Source organism: Crocuta crocuta, unplaced genomic scaffold (genome assembly GCF_008692635.1).
Source record: "Crocuta crocuta isolate KB4526 unplaced genomic scaffold, BGI_CrCroc_1.0 scaffold3, whole genome shotgun sequence".
Taxonomy (NCBI): Eukaryota; Metazoa; Chordata; class Mammalia; order Carnivora; family Hyaenidae; genus Crocuta; species Crocuta crocuta.
The window spans coordinates 1,215,781-1,232,272 of NW_027529934.1; the positions used below are offsets into that span (position 1 = coordinate 1,215,781).

General features: G+C 43.4%; 1 protein-coding gene across 3 annotated transcripts in view; it reads left to right on the forward strand.

The window, feature by feature from the left end:
• Nucleotides 1-16,492, forward strand: part of HHAT (hedgehog acyltransferase) — a 309,652-nt gene that overhangs the window by 236 nt on the left and 292,924 nt on the right. For 2 of the 3 annotated variants that reach the window (XM_077763159.1, XM_077763161.1), the window contains exons 2-3: nt 9,450-9,574; nt 13,891-14,024. In XM_077763159.1, the coding sequence (XP_077619285.1) occupies nt 13,934-14,024 (91 nt within the window). In that variant the 5' untranslated portion in view covers nt 9,450-9,574; nt 13,891-13,933. The remainder of the gene's footprint in view (nt 1-9,449; nt 9,575-13,890; nt 14,025-16,492) is intronic. The other variant, XM_077763160.1, reaches the window with a different exon arrangement.

Here is a 16,492-nt window from a genome sequence, read left to right on the forward strand (position 1 = left end):
CCCCCTCCCCCCAAAGTTAGAGATTTATTTTGCTTTCTACTCTCCAGACTCAGTTTCCCTCTTCGAAGCCTAGCGTCCAGGGAGCACCGATCTTTACGTGGAAAGACCCTCCTCCCCGCAATTCCTACCAAAGTGGGCGGGCCAGGTACTGGGGTGTCTTTCGTGTTAAGAAATGTGCTGCTTCCTTGGTTCATGGCTCTTGGATCGGAGCCAACTAGAAGTTGGCGTCCTCGGTGGTTTGCGTTTTATGGGAAGGAGACTCCGTGTTTCTGTGTCTTTGTGTTGGTAGTCCTCATTCATTCATTAGCAGAGCTAGGCACTTAAGTGCTACCAAGTGCTTTCTTGATTAAATGCGATGGGAACATAAGGCTTCACTGAGGAGGTGTTTTTTTTTTATAAGTACAATTTTTTTCCTTCCGTTCTTCATGCTCCATCTTTCCTGTAATTCTCACTTTTTTCTCTGTGGCAGTCCCTGTGATTAATAGAAGATAGGGACAGTCAGTTCTGACCTGAACGATTCAACTAATAACCAGGACGATGTGCTTGTCAGGCGCTTTAAACCCATTATTTCTAAACCTTAAAACCACTGGGGAGGGTAGATGGTGTTCTCCCTTTTCACAGCAGAAGAAAGACTCCGAGGAGATGCCAGTGGCACAAACTGGTAAATTTCAGGGCTGAGTTTTACACTCCCTTTTCTAGATCAAAGCCTGTGCTGTATCTACTATTTATTTTGCTCCCTCCTTGGAAAGCAGGTTAGATAGACTAACTTAAGGTGAAGGCCAGGTCTCTGGAGAGAGTGGTCAGTATTGTGGGAGTTAGATGTTTGTGGGAACTTTGGTAACATCAGGAACTAGCTAGCCTAGGTGATACAGATTATCAGTGTGTTTCCTGCTTGCAGCTCAGGGCCTGGCCCACTTGAGGTGCTCCTTAATTGTTGCACTACAGTTTCTAATTTAGGGTGAAATTCTTGATTACTTGTAGGTTTTTTCCCCCCCTTTTTTGCGGGGGTAGGGCTTGCCATGGACCTCTTTAGAGTTTGGGGAAGCCAGTTAAAAAAAAGTTTATTTTTGAGAGAGAGGGAGACAGAATCCCAGGCAGCCTCTGTGCTGTCAGTGCAGAGCCTGATGCAGGGCTCAAGCTCATGAATCGTGAGATCATGACCTCAGCTGAAATCAAGAGTCAGATGCTTAACCCCTGAGTCCCCCAGGTACCCCTGAGGAAGCCAATTTTTAAGAGGTAATGAAAAATTAATAGTTACAAATTCTCTTGAAACACAGTGTAACAAACCCACGAGAGTGGTAAGAGTACTTTGTGTTAATGTATTAAGTGACAAAGTTCAGTGCTGTATCAAATAACTCATAATTTCAAAGTAGTGATGCCCATGTAAATGATATTAAAACTTTTTAAAATCTTTATTTTTGAGAGAGCGAGAGAGCAAGCAAGAGAGTGTGCGTGTGAGCAGGGGAGAGGCAGAGAGAGAGGGAGACACAGAATCTGAAGCAGGCTCCGGGCTCTGAGCTGTCGGCACAGAGCCCGTCATGGGGCTCAAACTCATGAACTGTGAGATCATGACCCTAGCTGAAGTCGGATGCTCAACCGACTGAGCCACCCAGGCAGTCCTAAAAAAATTTTTTTTTAAGGTTTATCAGGGCCTGGCCAAGGTGAGAGAGTTGGGGGACAGAGCAGAGAGAGAGGGAGACACAAAACCTAAAGCAGGCTCCAGGCTCAGAGATGTCAGCACAGAGCCCGACGCGAGGCCTGAACCCAAACTGCCAGATCATGACCTGAGCCGAAGCTGGACGTTCAACCCACTGAGACCCCTAGGTGCCCCAGTAAATGATACTTTGAGGTATTTGCAGCAGCTGCACTGTGTTATAAGAGTATCTGACTTTTCCTGGAGACGAATTTGCCCAAGCTGCTCTTACGAGTATGGATTGTCGTCCACTTGTAGAGTAAATGAAGTCCTGCATTTCAGTTAGAGGTTCATGAAAATAAAGATGTATGAGAGAATTTACAGGTTCATGGCCCCCTGAATTCTCCCCGTGGCTACCTTGGGGGTGGGTATCCTAGCTTATCCTAGGTTAAAACCTACTTAGTGCTTGTTTTTCTACTGAGTGCTCACCGGTCAATCCCTATTAACTTTCAGTTAGTGTCTTTTTTTTTTTTTTTTTTTTCTCAGGTTCCAGTTATTTCTGGTGATAAAAGCTATAGAGAGGGAATTTCTGGCTTGTTTATATACTCTATTTGGTCTGCCTCTTCTGTGGATAATACTGCTGGAGAACATTCTTGTGACTGTGTATGTGTGTCACATAGTGCAAGAGAGTTGTTTTGTGTTTTTTCGTGTTTTGTTTTTTTGACCGTGGGTATGAACCCTAATAGAAGTGCCATAGAAGAAAAAGGTGTTATTACTATATATCCCACAGACAGTTAAATGATTTTTAAGATGTTATTGTGGGGGAACCTGGGTGGCTTAGTCGGTTAAGCGTTCGACTTTCGCTTGGGTCATGATCTCGCGGTTCGTGGGTTCGTGCCCTGCGTCCGGCTCTGTGCTGACTGCCAGCTCAGAGCCTGGAGCCTGTTTCAGTCTGTGACTCCCTCTCTCTCTGACCCTCCCCTGCTCACGCTGTCTGTCTCTCTCTCTCTCCTAGAAATAAATAAATAAAAAGAAATTGATAAGCCCATTCTAAAAATTTATTTGAAAATTCTAGACCACGTAAGAAAAAGCAAATTTGGACAACTAGATCCATATGTATTATGTTAATATGGTATTGGCACAGTGCTAGGCAGACCATGGAACTGAGAATCCATAATCAGGTTCATGTGTGTGGTTTGTGCCATAAGCGACAATACAGTGCAGTGAAGAAATGATGGCCTCATCAGTAAATGATGCTGGCCTAATTGGGTCATCATATGGACAAAATGAATCTTAATCATCTCATCCCATATGCAAACATTAATCAAGTGGTATGCTACACCTAAATGTGAAAGCTGAAATAATAAAACTTGTAGAAGAAACCAAAGTAAAATATCTTTATTACTCAGGGACAGTCAAAGGTTTATGGAATAGTATACAAAAAGCATCTAATTATAATGGAAAATATTGGTAAGAACGTCTGTTCATTTAAAGAATCCATAAGGAGAGTGAGGAGGCAAGCTAGGGAATGGGTGAAAATATTTGTAGTACATCTATCCAATAAAGAACTTCTATTCAGAATTTAGAAACCACTTTTACAAATCACTGAGGGGGGAAAAATGGACAGCCCAATAGAAAAAATGGGCAAGTCACTTCCTGAACGAGGATCTCTGGATTCTTAAACACATGAAAAGAGGGTTAACTTCATTAGTAACTAGGGAGACGCAAATTAAAATTAGAATGAGCTATCACTATATATTCACCAGAGTGGTTAAAAGCAGACTGTCGGGGGCGCCTGGGTGGTTCAGTTGGTTAAGTGTCTGATGTCGGCTCGGGTCGTGATCTTGCTCTTCCTGACTTCCAGCCCTGTATTGGGCTTGGTGATGTCAGCTCAGCCTGGAGCTTGCTCCAGATTCTGTGTCTCCCTCTCTGTTTCTACCCCTCCCCTGCTTGAGCGCGCGCTCCCTCTCGTGCTCGCTCGCTCTCTCAAAAAAAAAAAAAAAAAAGGCAGACTATCAGTGCTAAGTACAGGCTTCCCCCTGTATCTATCTGAAAGCAGACTGTTCCTGTGAAACCATTAATTTATATGGAAAAATTCTTGAGCATTCCCAGACCCCCCGAAATAACCCCTTTTTAGGCATTTTCTTAAATTTTTTTTTAACGTTTATTTTGGGGGAGGGGAGGAGCAGAGAGAGAGAGGGAGACACAGAATTGGAAGCAGTTTCCAGGCTCTGAGCTGTCAGCATAGACTGACATGGGGCTCAAACTCATGGACTGTGAGATTATGACCTGAGTGGAAGTTGGATGCTCAGCCAACTGAGCCATCCAGGTGCCTCTAGGCTTTCCTCCTACCTTAGGACACATCTTCCTAGGGAATGCACAAAATAAATCAAGAGCAAACACAGATGCTCACAGATACAATTCAAAGCTCTTGTGGTGTGATGCTGAGATGCTCAGTGTAGTTCCCCGGGAAGGAGCTTGGGAAGGCTGCTCTTGCTGCTTGGGGTGTTCGTTGGCTGTAAAACAAACACTGATTGCTGTTTTCTTTTTCTTTCTTTTTTTTTTTTGCCTTTTTTTATTTGGTAAAAGTGAAAATCTTGCGGTTTCTTTTGTTTAACAAAAACAAGTACTAATGTAGGTCTTTCGTAAAAGCGAAGTGACGTAACCTGAACTTTCAAAAGGTGGGAGATATCTGTTGGGTAATGGGCAAACTGGAATTCTCATACACTGCTGATGGGCATAAAAATTAGAGCAACTGTTCTGGAAATCGGTGTATCATTTACTAAAGCTGGACATACACATCTCCTATGACCCAGCTCCTCCATCCTCAGATAAACACAGCCGTAAGGGCACATATCTATCTGTGCACTGAAATATGTGTAAAAGGGTGGACAGAACAGTACTATTCCATATTGGCTCCAAGTTGGAAACAGCCCCACATGTTCATCAATAGTAGACTGGATAAATGCACGAGTAGTTTATACAGTGGAATATTCTTTAGTAATGAGAATGAACCGACTGACTCCTATGCAACATGGATGAGCCTCCCATACAGCTGAACAACAATAGGGGCACCTGGGGTCTCAGTTAAGTGACCGACTCTTGATTTTAGCTCAGGTCATGGTCTTGCGGTTCATGAGGTCAAGCCCCACGTGGGGCTGTATGCTGCCAGTGTGGAGCCTGCTTGGGATTCTCTCTCTCCCTCACTGACCCCCCCCCCCTTCTTCTCCAGCTTCTGCATGCGCGTGCTCGCTCTCTCAAAAATAAATGAACTTTAAAAATATTATATAAAAAGCTGAACAAAGAGACACAACAGAGTAAATACTATGTGTTTCTATTGATATGAAGTTCAAAACCAGGCACAACTGAATAAACTTGGATGATAAGAGTCAGGCTCGTGGTGCCCTTTAGTGGCTACAGGAAAGGACAGACAGGACTTTTGAGGCATTTAATTTTTAATCTGAAGGCAGTTACTAGAGTGAATCTGGTTTTTGAAAGTCTTACATTTAAGTACATTTTAATAAAAAGTTTACTTAAAATAGTATATTATAAAAAAATTGGTTCATTCAGATGCCCCTAATCTGAGGAGTGTAAGATGTAGTTGGCATGATTCCTGGTGATTAAAAAGGCTCAAAATAGGTGAACATTTTCAGTGGAGACCATATACTATCACATCAGTAGCTTTTGTGAATGAGGGACTTATAAAAGTGACCCCTTTTTGGCAGTCTTTAACAGCTGAGGTCTGGCTTAATGATAGTTCATATAAAAAGACTTAGAGCTCTGTTTGATGTTAAGACTGATATCAGCGTGTGGTGGAAGCCAAAAAATGCCAAGGTGAGAACTGAATGCAAAATTTTGTTTTAGGTTTATTTTCTTACAATTTAAGTTTATAGAAGATTAAAAGTAATCTGATTTTTGGCGTGCCTGGGTGGCTCAGTTGGTCAGGCGTCTGTCAGACACTTGATCTCAGTTCAGGTCTTGATCTCAAGCCCCACACTGGGCTTGGCACTGGGCAGGAAGCCTACTTAAGAAAAATTCTGATATTTTTATGTAAATCCTTTTAGTTAGATACTTTTCTCCCAAGTGGCAGGTGTGGAATGTTAAGTTTCCTATTTCTGTAACAAATTTCTACAGATTTAGTGGCTTAAAACAGTGCAAGTTTATTATCTTGCAGTTCTGAAGGTCAGAAGTCCAAAATCGCTGGGCAGGACTGCATTCCTTCTGGAGGCTCAAGGGGAGACTCTCCTATTGTTGCTTTGCTTGTAGTTCCTTCCTCTGATGCTCCCAGAAGGACCCTTGTGACTGCCTTGGGTCTGTGGATAATCAGGGATGATGGCCTTAATGACCGCCGTGAAACCCCTTTGCTCTGTAAGGACTGTATTTACAGGTTCCAGGGATTAGCACGTGGGCATTTCTGGGAGAGCCCTAGTGGGGGGGTCTTGCAGATGGGATTTTACATTTTGTCTTCACAAATAGCACGGTCCCTGAATCTCTGGAGGAGCTCACTGATCTGTATTGAATGAAGAAATGCATCTAAGATTTCATTACTTGAAGTATAGTTTCTGGAAGAATAGAAGTAATGGTCTTGCCCTACTCTGTGCCATGTTTGGAGTTTTAAGTTCAGGTCTAGGTACCCATACTATAAAGAGACCACTGACTGAATAGTAAAGGGTCTAGGAACCAAGCCACTGAAGAAATGGTTAAAGGAATCATGGATGTTTGTTTTGGAAGAGGGCTTGGGTGGAGTGTGTGGCATTGTCTTTAAAGATTCAAAGGAGCATTATTAGAATAACTAAGCCTTTTTAGTATAAGAGCAATAACATTAAAAACAAAAAGAATATCATTTTAGAACTTACTATGCTCAAGGCATGGTTTATCACTTTGTAAATTCATTTAATCCTCACAGCAGCCCTCTGAGGGGGTGCTGTTATCCCTGTTTGTAGACCAGGAAATTGAGGCATAGAGAGGTTATGAACTTGGCCTAGTGCATACAGCTAGGAAGTAGCAAAGCTGGTATTTGGACTTGGGGATTCTGACTCCAGAGCCATCTCTAAATCCTTGCATGACCCTGCCTCCATGCCTTTAGTTCCAGAAGGTACAATCAGGCTAAGTGGCAGAAGGTTTTCTGTTTTGTTTTGTTTTGTTTTAAATAGAAGGGATAGTTTTTGACTTAGTTTGAGGAAACAGCAGGATAATAATCAGAACCTCCTATAAAACCATTTCCCTGCCTCGTGATGTTCTGGGAAATGGCCAGATAGGTTATTGTAAAAGGAATTCCCAGACTGACCAGAGATGAGACCAACTGGCAGTAGAGGCCCTACTGATTTTGAAATTCTGATCTGGGGAATAGAATTATTTTTTTCATCTTCCATACAAATATCAACCTTTGTGACCTGCACTAAAGCTCCCTTGTGAACTGTAGTTTTCCCACTAACTTTCCAGAATTGATGTATTAGTAACTCTGACGTGCTGGAATGGCAGGCAGTGTCCCTGTCCCCTTTGAAGTTGTCCTTGCTATGCTCTCATAACGAGATGGAATCCCTTCTGCCTTCCTGCTTGAATCTGGACTGGTCTTTTGACCAACAAGAAAAGGCTCTTAATTCTGGAGCCTGGACCTTAAGAGACCTTGCCCTTTTTTCCTTTGTTCTGTTGTTGTTCTGTTGAACCCCCGAAGCCACCATGGTGTGAAGGGTCAGGCCTACCGGAGCAGGTAGACACTTGTCCAGTAAACACAGGTGAGGTCATCTTGGCCCCTCTAGTCCCTGTTGAGCTATGTGGTGACTTAGTCACGTGAGTGATGCAGGTAAGATCAGTAGAAGGGCCTGGATCACCATCTCATAGAATCATGAAGAAAGTGGATCTTTGTCATTTTAAGCCGTTATGTGTTGTTCATTGTGCAGTGATCCATAACTGATACATGAGTTTTGGTGCATATTTGGAAGCAGTGTATGTATTTAAAAATATTCTATGATTAGACGATCTGTCCAGTGTAGCAGACCTCCTCCAACCCACCTAATCATCCTCCTGTGTTAGTGAAGCCTTTCTGGGTTTGGAGAACCCAGTCTGGTGTTTTTTTGTTTTTTGTTTTTATAGTATTACACAATTTAAAAGAATAAGAAGGCTCTTATGCAGGGTTTGGGGAAGACTGATCTGAGAGGACATGGTGTGTCTGGATTGGGTTTTCTGGTGAGAGTCATGTAATTTATATTCTGCAAAACAAGTTTGTTTCATCAAATTGGACCCTAGAAAAGAGCAAGCCTCATAATAGTTCTGCCCAATGTGCTAGAATATTGCTCTACTATTTCATTTTCTTCAAAGCCATTGTCATTTCAGTGTGCATGTGCTCTTTGCACTTTTACTACGTTGTGATTTTCAGAGTACTCATTTGTTCCTAAACTTAGAATGATTTCAATTTTGCTCAACCCCTATCTGTGTAACTGCTGACTTCCCCTTCTTACATCTGAGTAAATTGGTTTAGTTTGTTGTCTTCAGTTAGTCTTTTAAGGAATGTAGGAGTTAGATGGTTCAGGTGTATTTTGATTACATCTAGTTGATGTATAAATTCTTTTCTTCCTATAGGGAGTATCTAAATTACATATAACTTTAAAGTTTTCCTTTGTTTGAGTGTAGCTTGTATTACCTTCTAGCTTTCCTGACAGATTGATTTCATCATAGACCTTGAAAAAATGAATCTGGATCACTCTAAGAATAGGGAAGAGGCTGATGGAAGGCTCTGGAGGTAGACTTGGTATGAAGCTAAACTCTACTGCTTACTAGCTGCGTGATCTGGGGCAAGTTTCTTGACCTTTCTGAACTTTGGTTTAGTTTTCTTGTGTTAAATGAGGGTACCAGAAGTACCAACATCAGAAAGTTGTGAAGATTAATACTTAAGTGCTTTCTTAGAATAGATAACCTATAAATAGCACTTATTATAGTTACAGCTGTTAGTAAACCGGAAGAAAAGTCCTTAGAGGAAGATCTCCGTTTTAGGACATTGAGCAGTAGTTGGTAGAAGTGATCATGGTGACCGTGGTATCTAAGGACTGTTAGCTCAATGCTAAGAGTGCTGTTTTAAAGTCCTCTGGTGCCTGTGGATATGTGGTTATAGCTCATTCAGTGCTAGATATGAAGAATGAGGAGCAGAAAATGTTTAAAATGGAAGTGGTCGTCGAATCCATTTGTTGCATCCATAAAAAATAAAGATACATCTGAAGTGGTACTGGAAATTGCTGGGGCAAAGCATCTTCCACAAGATCTGTTTATGCACATTTTGGGGTTTGGCATCCTGAGCTATGCTTCTCTGCCAAGATTAAGGAATAGGATTTGTGCCTGTAAAAGAGTGGAGCTGGGAAGCTGCGTTCTCATTTTTGCTCGTCACTGGCTTTTCTGTGTGCTTGGGCAGATAGCTAGCTGCCTTTTCCAGAGCAGGATTCTGATTCCTGAAAAAGAGCTAACAGTTAGCCCTCCTGGTGAGGCTCCGAGTAGATGGTATCTTTGAAAGCAGGTGGAGTGTTAAATTACAAAGTAAATGCAAATGTAAGTTACTTTGGTGTAGAAAAAACTGTTAGCTGAGGAATTCTTGCCTTTTTACAGGTAAGATTTTATTCTGTGGGCCTCTTGAGTTCTATAATCTCCAGATAAATACTTTTTTGAAATGCTCAGCCTCAGGGGCTCTTGCACCCCAATATGTAGGTAAAGTTCCTTGTTACTCCAGTCTGACTTCTTTCCCTTTGATCCCAGAGAAACTTGCTATGATTTCCTTCCAACACCTAATATTAAATGTACTTTATATCTCTTTTGTCTTCGTTTGCCTCAGATAGCTTCCTCTCTTCAATGATACTTCGCTCTGAGATACTCTGGTCTGCCAGCATTGGAGTTGCTGGTCTCTGTTCTTCGTTTTCCTCTTTAATCCTACTGCCTCCTGGACTAGCTTCAAGCCAGGTACGACCTAATTTTTCTTTGTGTTGCTTGGTTCTAGCGCTTTCTCTGTACTTCCTCCTGAATCGCTGCCCTCTGTGCCTCTAGATGGGCTACCACAGTGTCAAAGGACTTCCTCCTGAGTGTTCAGATAGTTCAGTTTCAGTATACTGGCTTACAAGCCCGAGGTTTCTTCAGCAAATCAAATCCACACGTGTAATCCTGTATGTTTACGGCCCTCTGTCATGTGGCTTCTACTCTCCCTTCACCTCCAACTAGTCACATTTTTACTTCTTCATAGTCCTGACTGATAGTCACACGACGGTGGAAGTGTTCTGAGACACATCCCTTTCCTGTCACACATCTCCGTGTCCCTCCTCCACTCTCAGGTATGCATAGTACAGCCTCATTTATGTAGATTGATCAGGTGGACATTTACTAAACACCGGCTATACTGCTATAGATTGGCTTTTTCAGCAGAAGTAATTTACAAATGGTGGTTAGTTTCCAGGCTGTCTATCAGATGCTCACTTAGCTGATAACGCTGCTGCAGGACTAGATCTGTGTGTGAACAACAGAAAAAAGCATTACCTACACGTTTGAGGAAGGACCTCTTTGATTTCATGGTGATAGCCCATCCCTAAAGAACATGCTTGTTTAGAGAATGAGAAATAGAAACTTGAGAATTTTCTGACCGTGTTTGGGAAACTTCATGGGTTTGGGGGCATTTTTAAAAAGTTCTGGTTATATCCCCCAATGTCCAACTTGCCTTTTCTGATGCTATTGGGTCATTAAATCCTTTACATCATATCTACTCTGATTTGCTTTCTGAGGGCACAGCTGAAATGAATACAGAACACACCAGGGAGAAGAATCTTCTTGTTTTTAAACTTTTTTATTTATTTGGGGGGTGGGGGGAGTGAGCAGGGGAGGGGCAGAGAGAGAGGGAGACAGAGAATCCCAGCAGGCTCCACGCTGTCCGAGCAGAGCTGATGCAGGGCTCCATCTCCCGAAATGTGAGATCATTACCTAAGCTGAAATCAAGAGACACTTAACCGACTGAGCTACCCAGGTTTCCCAGGAGTTTTCTTGAGATAGGTGGGCAAGAGCTAAAAACAGCGGTGTTGGGAGGAGAGGTCTGTTACGGACACTTGAGTGCCTGTGTGGGGGAGTTTTGAGGTGGCATTCCTGGAATTGTGAGGGAATGAAACAAGACCAGGTGGAGTATGCATGTCATTCCTTTGAGGAGGAAGGGATGCGGGTGGAAAGCTGTCTGAGTGGCCTGTAAGGACTGTGTACTTGCTGTCCAGTGGTCTGGGGTGTGGACAAGGTGTGAGACCTTCGAGAGACCTCTGGGGATGCCACTCAGCAGCAGCAGAGGGCACAGCCACGCCCCATGGAGGGTCCATGAGATTTTATCCGCTCAGGAAGAAAAACCAGGCTCTGGCGAGGTAGGCTTCTGAGGAATTAAATTCCCTAACTGGTCCTGTTGGACAGACCGTAGCTAATATGTATTGGGCACTTCTTCTGTGCCAGGCCTTGGAGAAGCATTTTACATTCAATTCATTTAACAGCCCCATGAGGAAGCATATTTAAGAGGTTGTGACCCACGTAAGTTCCTCAGCCAGTAAATGGCAGAGCCGGGACTCCCCCCAGGTCTGCTTGATGCAGAATTTCCCAGCATGCTGGCAGGTGGAGGCTGTTTGACCAGTCCCCAAATTTTAGATGTGAAGATACAGCCCTGCGGCTTTGTTGCTTATGACTGCGTATCTTCGTGTGGGTCTGAAAAACATACACAGTACAGCTGGGAGCACCAAAACCGGAAGTGTTTCTAGTTCCCCAACAGTTAAATTGTTAATACGGAGGAATTGTCCTAGAGGAGAGTGTCCCTGGAAAACTTCTAAATAGCAGGGCTTCCCTCTGGAAAACAGTGTGGAGGTTCCTCAGGAAACTAACAATANTTCAGTAGCATTTTTAGGGGTTCGGCCCTTGCTAGTTACATATTTAAAAATGTGTTTTAGCGGTTATTTTTGAAAGGCAGAGCGAGCACAGTGGGGGAGGGGCAGAGGTAGAGGGAGACACAGATTCTGAAGCAGGCTCCAGACTCTGGGCTGTCTGCACGGAGCCCGATGCGGGCTTGAACCCACAAATCGTGAAATCATGACTTGAGCTGAAGTCGGACACTTAACCGACTGAGCCACCCGGGGCTCCCAACTAATCACATATTCTTTTTTTTTAAATATTTTATTTATTTTTGAGAGAGAGAGAGAGAGAGCATGAGCAGGGGAGGATCAGAGAGAGAGGGAGGCACAGAATCTGAAACAGGCTCCAGGCTCTGAGCTAGCTGTCAGCACAGAGCCCAATGTGGGGCTCGAACCCACGAACCGCGAGATCAGACCTGAGCCGAAGTCGGACGCTCAACCGACTGAGCCACCCAAGTGCCCCAACTAATCACATATTCTTGATGAGGTGAGGAGGCCATCCAGTATGGTACCAACATCCTTTGAAAGGAGACTCCTAAAACCCAGAGGTTAAAGTGGACTTTCCACTAAAGTGGAGACTACCATATTCCCCTTTAGAAGTTCCTGAAAGAAATTCGAAAGTTTTCTAGGAGATACCAGGTATTTAAAAACAAAGTGTGAGTAGAGATGTTCAAAGCTAGAAGTGGTTCTAGAAACTAGCAGGGTGGCCTGAGGTGGTGGTGTTGAGGACTGAGACTGTCTGGGATTGAAAGCACGAGTGCTTGTTTCTGGATCCCTTCAGTTGTAGGAGACCAACCTGCCTGAGCAACTTGTAGGTCACTACTGGGGGTGTGGGTGGGGGTGGGGTGGAGCACTCTGGTTGGAGGACTGTTGACGTCTGACCTTCGAAAGCCAAAGTGTGTATCTTCCTCTGGTCCGTCTCAGCCTGGAGAAAGGAGTTTGAGCATGGTTGATTTTGAGCCAGGCTCTAGGGACAAGTAACTTTGTGAACTGGCATTAATGGGGCTAGCCGTGGCTGAGGGGAGGGATGGGGGCCCAGGATTTGAGCCCTCGCTTCGTTATTTCTGACTGTGAGGCCTTATCCTGTTTCACATTTGTCATCTGTAAATTGTCTCTCTCTCTCTCTCTCTCTCTCTCTCTCCCCCTCTCCCTCCCTCNCCCCCCCCACCTTCTTCACCAGGGTCTTATGAATTCTGATTTTTGCCATTACTGTCCTGTGTGAGAAGTAATTGCTTGGGGCTTAAAATTTTGCTCTTATTTTAATTTGGCATCCACAGTGGGACCTATTTGAGTGGCTTAAGTAAAGCAACGTGAGCCATTTAACTAACTCTTTGTTACTTGGGATCTGATCATTTAATTTGAAGACTTTTAGGACTTCCTATCATCTGCTCTAATAATACTTAGAATATAGACATGGCTCCCTTAAGAGAAAGATCAAGAATAGCAGAGGCTTAAACAACCGGAAGTGCATTTTTCTTTCATGTAATAGTCCAGATATAAATGGTCCAGGACAGTTTTGGGGGTGGGGTGTTGCATGGAGTTAGGAATTGAGGCTTCTTGATCTTCTTTTTCCACGTGGCTTTCCCCTCTTGTCCCAACATGGCTGTTCCCACTTTTCCCAGCAAGGAAGGGGATGACCATTGCCTTGCAGCCAGGACTCTTCAAATGCCCACACATGGCTACACTGTATAGTTGAGCTTAGCATCCATCTGTTCCGATAAAAATTCCGTTCCGTTCTGTGTAAGAAGGGAGACGAAACATTGTGGGGTGGACAGCTAGCAGCGTCTGCCACAGCTGATGGGAGTCACAGTATTCGCCTCCCTTAAGAAGTTTACACAAGATGGAAGACCGTTTTCATTCATCCATTCATATAAACAACTTCAGATGACCTCTGAAGGGGAGAATGAGGAGGTTAAAGCTGTTAGCTTAGACGAGTTGTAGAGATCTGTACTTTTTTCTGTTAAGGGTTTGAAGCCATTTATTCATGGAGCACAAGTCCCTTCTTGCTACCTTCCACACCCCATGTTGGTTACTGGGGACTCCGTGAATCATTGTCCCTGCACTCCAAAGGCCCACCCCACAGGGGGAGGCAGGTGTGTCAGGCATTGAACACGTGACCCTCTGTGTGCACTCTGATGGGAGGCAGATGGAGTGCTGTGGAGCTTGCAGGGAGGACCTGCCCAGCCCAGGGCAGGCAGGGCACGTGCATGTTGGATGCAGGATGCATATGGTCACTGGCAGGAGGAAGTGTGACTGGGTTTATATCTGTATCACCTTAACTAGTGATGGGTCCTTGGGAGAACAAGTTCCCTAGTGTCATACCCATGGCTTAATGGTTTTATTTGTTTCCCTTCTTAGAAACTCGCATCGTGTCTGCCAAGATCCTTCATCACAAGGAGCAATGCTGCCCCGATGGGAACTGTCTTTTTACCTGGTTGCTTCACTAGGCTTCCACTTATATTCTTTCTATGAAGTTTACAAAGTGTCCAGAGGTAAGACACCAACTTTTCTGAGCGTCTATCAATAAAGGAAGGAGGAAGGAAGTACTTAGAGATAGAAGATTCAGGAAGATTGTCTAATGGGCTCAGGATGACTTGGACCCTGTTTTGCTTTCCCTTGTCTGGGACACTTTGAGTCCATGACCTGGATCGATGCAGTTTTTCCCCCGAATCCTGGATCTTTTGAGGGGATCCTATGGCTGGTCTTCTGTAATAGAGTCAGTGGCTGTTGAAGGCTGTGGAGGTGATCTGCAGTAACCTTCTCCATTTCTCTTCCACCACCATTGCTCTCAAATACGTGGAGGCAGCTCGAGGTGTTGAAGGCCCAGACTCCTTTCATCCTTTTGTTCTTCTGTGTTTAGTGCTTTTGTATGCTTGTTGAAGAATCACCAGTAAATCTGCATTCCAGCCCATAGGACTGGGGATGGGAACCTTCGTGTCCTTTAGGGAAGCTTGGCAAGTTACCCTTGTCACTTCTCTCCCCTAGCGGGCCAGCACCAGGTTCTATGGCCACAGCTGGGAGGGTGGGAAACATGGTCTTCAGCTTGGTGGCCATGCGCCACTAAAACTTCTCCCACTTATGAAAGAATGGGAGACAAAAATGTGGAGGGATCAAGATGGTCCCTTGCGTAGTCAGGGACTGTTTCCTAGATGATGGTAATTATTGGGCTTTGTCATAAGGCAGAACAGGAGCCAGCAAGGTAGAGAAGGTGTCAGAGGATCTGTGGACAGAGATGGGTTTGCAGGCAAATGGACAAGCCTTTGGGGTGTGAGGAAGCATAGCCTACAAACCCCTTGGGAGGACAGGAGTGTAGATTGTGAGGGGACAGTGGCAGGAGTTGACCCTAGATCAGAAAGCAGGGAGAGACCATGAATATATATCTGGGCAGTTTGGACTTTATCTTGAAGGCAGGAGAGTGTGCTGAAAGGTCACTTAAAATGGTAGAGGTGGGTTTTGGGAAACAGAGTTGAGAGTGCTCTGCCCTGAACACCTACCCCCGTACGTATTGCTGGGACTGATCTGGACGTGCATCGCCAGGATTGGTTTTTCTACTTTTCTACATATGTCCCCATCACCTAAAGTAGATGAAGACTGTTCTTCTGTCAAGTCTGGTCAAGTATTTGCATTCCCCTACACACACACAGGTGCTCACACACACACACACACACACACACACACACACACACTCATGTATGTATGTGTGGTCATCTTTGGTGAGGTGTTCAGGTCTTTTGCCCATTTTCTTAATTGGGTTGTTTATTTTCTTTTCGAATTTTAATAGTTCTTTGCATATTTAGAATAATGTCTTTTGAAAATATTTTCTTCCAGTCTGTGGCTTGTCATCTTCTTCTTTTGACGTGTCTTTTACAGAGCAGATATCTTAAATTTTGGTTTAGTTTACGAATGGTTTCTTTCATGCATTGTGTTTTTGGTATCTAAAAAGTAATTCCCATAGCCAGGGTTATCTAGATTTTCTCCTATGTTATCTTCTAGGGATTCAGTAGTGTTGTATTTTGTATTTAGATCTATAAGATCCATTTTCTGTTTTTTGTGAAGAGTATAAAATCTGCATCTAGATCCAGATTCAGTTCCAGCACTTGTCGAAAGAATATCTTCTCTACTGTAGTACCTTTGCTTCTTGTCAAAGATCAGTTGACTATTTACATGGGTCTTTTTCTGGGTTTTCTATTTTCCATTAATCTATTTGTCTATTCTTTCATCAACACCACAGTCTTTTGAGTACTAAGGCTTTATGGACGTCTTGAATTTGGGGGGCACCTGGTTGCTCAGTCAGTTGAGCTTCTGACTTTAGCTTGGGTCGTGATCTTGTGGTTTGTGGGTTCGAGCCATGCGTTGGGCTCTGTGCTGTGCCTGCTTAGAATTCAGTGTCTCCCTCTTCCTCTGCTCCTCCCCTGCTTGTGCGTGTTCTCTGTCTCTCTCTCATAAATGTGCGTTAAAAAAATTAAAATAGACTAAGTATTCTTAAGTGAGTCTTGAATTTGGGTGATATTAGTCCTCTGCCTTTGTTGTTCTCCTTCAATATTGTGTTGGCTATTCTGGATCTTTTGCCTCTCCGTATAAACTTAGAATCATGTTGTCATTATCCACAAGAGAACTTCCTGGGATTTTGATTTGGATTGTTTGACTCTACAGATGAAGTTGAGTAGAAGTGACATCTTCACAATATCCATGAACATGGAATATCTTTTTATTTCTTTCATCAGAGTTTTCTAGTTCTCCTAACATGTATTTTGTTAGATTTATGGCTAGATACTTCACTTTTTTGGCATGCTAATGTAAATGGTATTCTTTATTTTAAATTTCACTTATATGTTGCTAATCTGTAGGAAAGCAACTGACTTTTGAGTATTTATTTTGTATCTGCAACCTTGCTATAATTGCTTATTAGTTCCAGGAGGTGTTTTTTTTTTCCCCTTTTTTTTTTTTTTTTTTTTTTGTG